We start from the raw sequence: 4,073 nt of genomic DNA, 5'->3' as shown, positions 1-4,073 counted from the left end.
GTGATCACCATCGCGACCATCGGGGCTTATGACCAGACCCTAAGGTTGGGTCTGGGCACTCGGAAGCCCCAGGGAGCTTCCTGCTCTGATGGAGCAGGAAGCTCCCCACTGACATCACTGATGAAGTCAGTGCGGCCGCCCACAAAATGGTAGGCGTTCGTAAAGGAACACCTCCGTTTTGGAAAACACTCCCCCGGCCCACCTACCAAACAGGGGCAGCTGTCGATCAACATCGACAGCCTCCCCTTTGGTAATGAGCTCTGGAGCAACATAGTTTCTCTGTCGCTCTGGGGCTTGCGCGTGCGCAGTGCGTCCGCTGCGCGTGCGCAGGCCAAACCATCAAGTCGGTTACGAGTGCATTAGCACTCGCGACCGACTCTGAATGAGGTCCTGTGTGCCTTAATTAGGAAGGTCTCTACTCAAACTGGAATTTCCTGCATTAGGAAGTACCCAGTATAGTAGGAGCTAGTTGGTCCCTGTCCACTGTGTGGCATAATGTGACCTGGAGGCACTGTGTGCCATAATATGTATTGGCAGCACTACAATGTGGCATATTGTGAACTGGAGTAATAATATGAACTGGTGGCACTATGTGGTATAATGTGAAATAGGACACTACTAAGGGGCATAAAATAAACTAGGGCACTATTACTGTATGGTGCAGAAAATGCACTAGAGTAATATTATGAGGTATAAAATAAACAACCCCTGTGGAGATAGGTGTCTCTCTAGAAGCATTGGGGAGGGGCCCCTTCAAAATGTTGCTGTGGGCCCACAAAGTTCTGGTTATGCCCCTGCTGCCACTCTAATGCTATGTCACACTAAGTGGGGAGGGATTAGATGAGGAGTGGAATGGGTAGTGGGTTGGAGGGATTGAATGAGGAGTGGAATGATAGTGAGTTGTAGGGCTTTAATGAGGAGTGGGATGGACAGTGAGTCGGAGGGATCTAATGAGGAGTAAGAATTGGTGACTGCTGCCGTAATCCTTGGCTGTCAATCTTGGACATTGGAACATATTGACAGTTGGGTGGTTTGGGAAAAATGCCAGGTGGGGCACCCGTGAAAAAGGCCTGGAGATAACATTACCCATGTCCACACAATGCTATGACTAATATAATCCATAAATGAGTTAAATTTGGGGAAAGAAATGAAAAGTGTAATTAATTCAAAGGGTTGGCACTAAATGGGTAATAGGTTGGACTTTATAGTCAGGTTTACAATTTTGCACAAAGTGTGCAAATAAGGATTTTCCTGCCTCTCCATGTACCAAGGATACTTCTAAATTGAAAAGTAATTTGCAAAGAGTGGAATGTTATGCTTAAATATTCCTGTCTGGATGGTTTGTATTGCATAAGTCATTTAGCAGTATTAATGAGTATCTATGGAATGTCATACATCTTGTCAAAATTCAATAAATCAGACATTGTCACATAACATAGTTCAGGTAAATTGCTTTCTTTAAATTGTTGCATTTAATGAAGTGAATGTGATTTGTCAATGCTTTATGAATTATGTAATGGAAACATTCTGAGTCGCATGCACTGCCGATGTCAGATGCAGTGGAGTGAGATTTTGCTATTGCGCATGTGTCCGTCGCCCCACGCTTGCATCCCAATTGCATCCATACAGAGTTGCAGTTGCAATTTCAGATGCACACATAGAGAACTGTACTGAAAATGAAGTGGGCGTTCCTAGCCGGTGACAGGGAGGTTGCTTAGCGCACGCACAGAGACGGTCCCTCTTATAGTAGTGTCGCGGCGGTGTCAGTGAAAGTTGTTGGTGTGTGCAAATGCTCAACTGCTCACACAGGAGGCCATAATCGGACAAAAAAACTATACCTACTATAGGGTTGGTGCAAGTTTTGATGGTGTGACCAATGGTGCCAATCAGTATTTCAGCCTCTTCAGACGCTTATAGTGGGCATCTCAATCCTTGCACATTTATATGCACAGAAGTACACCAGGGAAGGGAATTGTACTGGCATTTGTATAAAGTTGCGGACAGGAGATCGCCAATAGTCACAGACATGGACGTGGCTGTGTCCATCTCAGAATGGCCTCTTTCTCTTTCTAATAATAGTTTTGGTTTTAACGACACATTTTTTTTAACCAAAGTGTCTACTTCATATGGGATCATATAAACCATCTTATAATATTAATTAAAATGTCTTCAAAATAAAAGCACATACAGCATTTTTTATTTAGGTACTAAGTGTGTTGTTATTATATACATATTCTCTATATTTGTTTTTCCAACAGTGATGAAAATTGTGACGGGCATCCAGTAATTGAAATACTGCTCCAGTGTTTCTACTTAAATAAATGGAGGTTTCATGGAATAAAGTGTCTATGAAGAAGTGTTTTATGATATGTATTGCACAGTTGTGCCTATCAGCCATTTTGTTTACACTCTATAACAATGTAGGTCGCTCCGCAATAATTGATGGAATTGAATATGTGGAAACTATGCCGGAACCAGCTGAACCTACTCGAATCATCCTGTTATGGACTTGGCCATTTAATTATAAATTTCCCCTTAATAAATGTCCATCATTCCTTAGTATCAGTGGATGCCTCTATACAGTTAACATAACATTGTTTTCTTCCGCCGATGCGGTTGTTATCCATCACAGGAACGTTTGCCAATCTCAAGAACAACTTCCCCAGATGCCAAGACCACCAAATCAGTACTGGGTATGGTTTAACAAGGAGTCTCCATCTAACAGTCCAAACTTACACTTTATGGACAATCTCATCAATCTGACCATGTCCTACAGGGCTGACTCTGATATTTTCTCACCATATGGCTGGTTGGAGGAAAATAAAGAAGATGCAAACTTCACTATCCCTCCAAAGACTAAGCTGGTGGCCTGGGCTATCAGTAACTGGAAACCAAACTCTAGGAGGGTGCGCTATTATGAGCAGCTTAAGAATTTTTTATCTGTGGACATATATGGAAGACAGCATAAACCTCTACCCAGAACTGAACATCAACAAACACTTTCCAAGTACAAATTTTATCTGGTGTTTGAGAACTCAATTCATGAAGACTACATTACTGAGAAACTATGGAAAAATGCCTTCACATTTGGTAATGTACCAATTGTTATGGGCCCCTCTCGTGAAAACTATGAACGTTTCATTCCCAAAGACTCGTTTATTCATGTAGATGACTTTTCCACAGCCCAGGAGCTGGCTACCTATATTTTAAAGTTAGACAGTGATGACAAAGCCTACCAGCAATATTTCCACTGGAGGTCCAGACTTCATCCTGTTTTAGGTACTGGTTGGCCGAATTCTTACTGTAGAGTATGCAGAGCAATAAAAGAAGCCCCTAAACATAAGACTATTGCACAACTTGGAGACTGGTACAAATGAGTTAAGGGCATATTTATCTATATTATTTTTACTAAAATAATGCGAAAACAAGTGTTTACACACCCGTTTCACATTATTTTAGTATCAATTAAATGTGGGAAAGGGCATTCGGAGGAGAATTTACAAAATTCTCTTCCAAGCCCATAAATTTGCAATTTGTTTAGTAAGCTAATCGTATGTCCCATACTTGTAATTGATAATGTGATCTGCCAAAATTGACCAAACTTAAATTGTAAAAAAATAGTGGAGGGAGTCCTGTGATAATAACACTATCTTCAGATGGCATTATTATGGCTTCCCTTCTGTTTCCCCTACTCCACCTCTGCTTTAACAGCCAGAACAGAGCTCAGAGCTGGCACCTGTGATCAGCCATGTGTATCTAAATAGACCACAGGCTGATCACTAAATAAAATAAAAAGTTAAAAAAGAAAATAATAAAATAAAACTTATCTGCAAGCTGCTGTAGTCAGGGATCAGTGTCTGGCTCCTGTGACCCCAGTCAGCTGATGATGTGAAACTCCCAGTCAGCATCTCAGTTTACAGCACTGATCAGCTGACTGGGGTCACGGAGAGAAGTAGTCGGACACCGATCCCTGGGTGCAGAAGCGTGCAGGTAAGTGTTAGCTTAGCGGGGGAGAGGGGGGATTGTGAGGAGGGGGTCCATCCATGCAAATCTGGGTGAATTTATTACAAGAT

The 4,073-nt window shown here is 42.2% G+C and overlaps 1 protein-coding gene across 1 annotated transcript; it reads left to right on the top strand.

Annotated features, from left to right (window-relative positions):
• The first annotated feature begins 2,321 nt into the window (after positions 1-2,321).
• LOC148525264 (4-galactosyl-N-acetylglucosaminide 3-alpha-L-fucosyltransferase FUT5-like) lies at positions 2,322-3,377 on the top strand. Its single transcript, XM_088471062.1, has one exon. The coding sequence runs from the start codon at positions 2,322-2,324 to the stop codon at positions 3,375-3,377; it is 1,056 nt and encodes a 351-aa protein (XP_088327188.1).
• The last annotated feature ends 696 nt before the right edge of the window (positions 3,378-4,073 follow it).

Source organism: Taudactylus pleione, unplaced genomic scaffold (assembly GCF_031769625.1).
Source record: "Taudactylus pleione unplaced genomic scaffold, aTauple2 ptg000109l, whole genome shotgun sequence".
In the NCBI taxonomy this organism is placed as follows: domain Eukaryota; kingdom Metazoa; phylum Chordata; class Amphibia; order Anura; family Myobatrachidae; genus Taudactylus; species Taudactylus pleione.
Note: the sequence above shows the minus strand (reverse complement) of the source record. Positions and strands in the feature narration are given on the sequence as shown.

What these genes read in the sequence shown, in the direction of transcription:
- LOC148525264 (XM_088471062.1), top strand. Translation starts at nt 2,322, where the DNA reads ATGGAGGTTTCATGGAATAAAGTGTCTATGAAGAAGTGTTTTATGATA.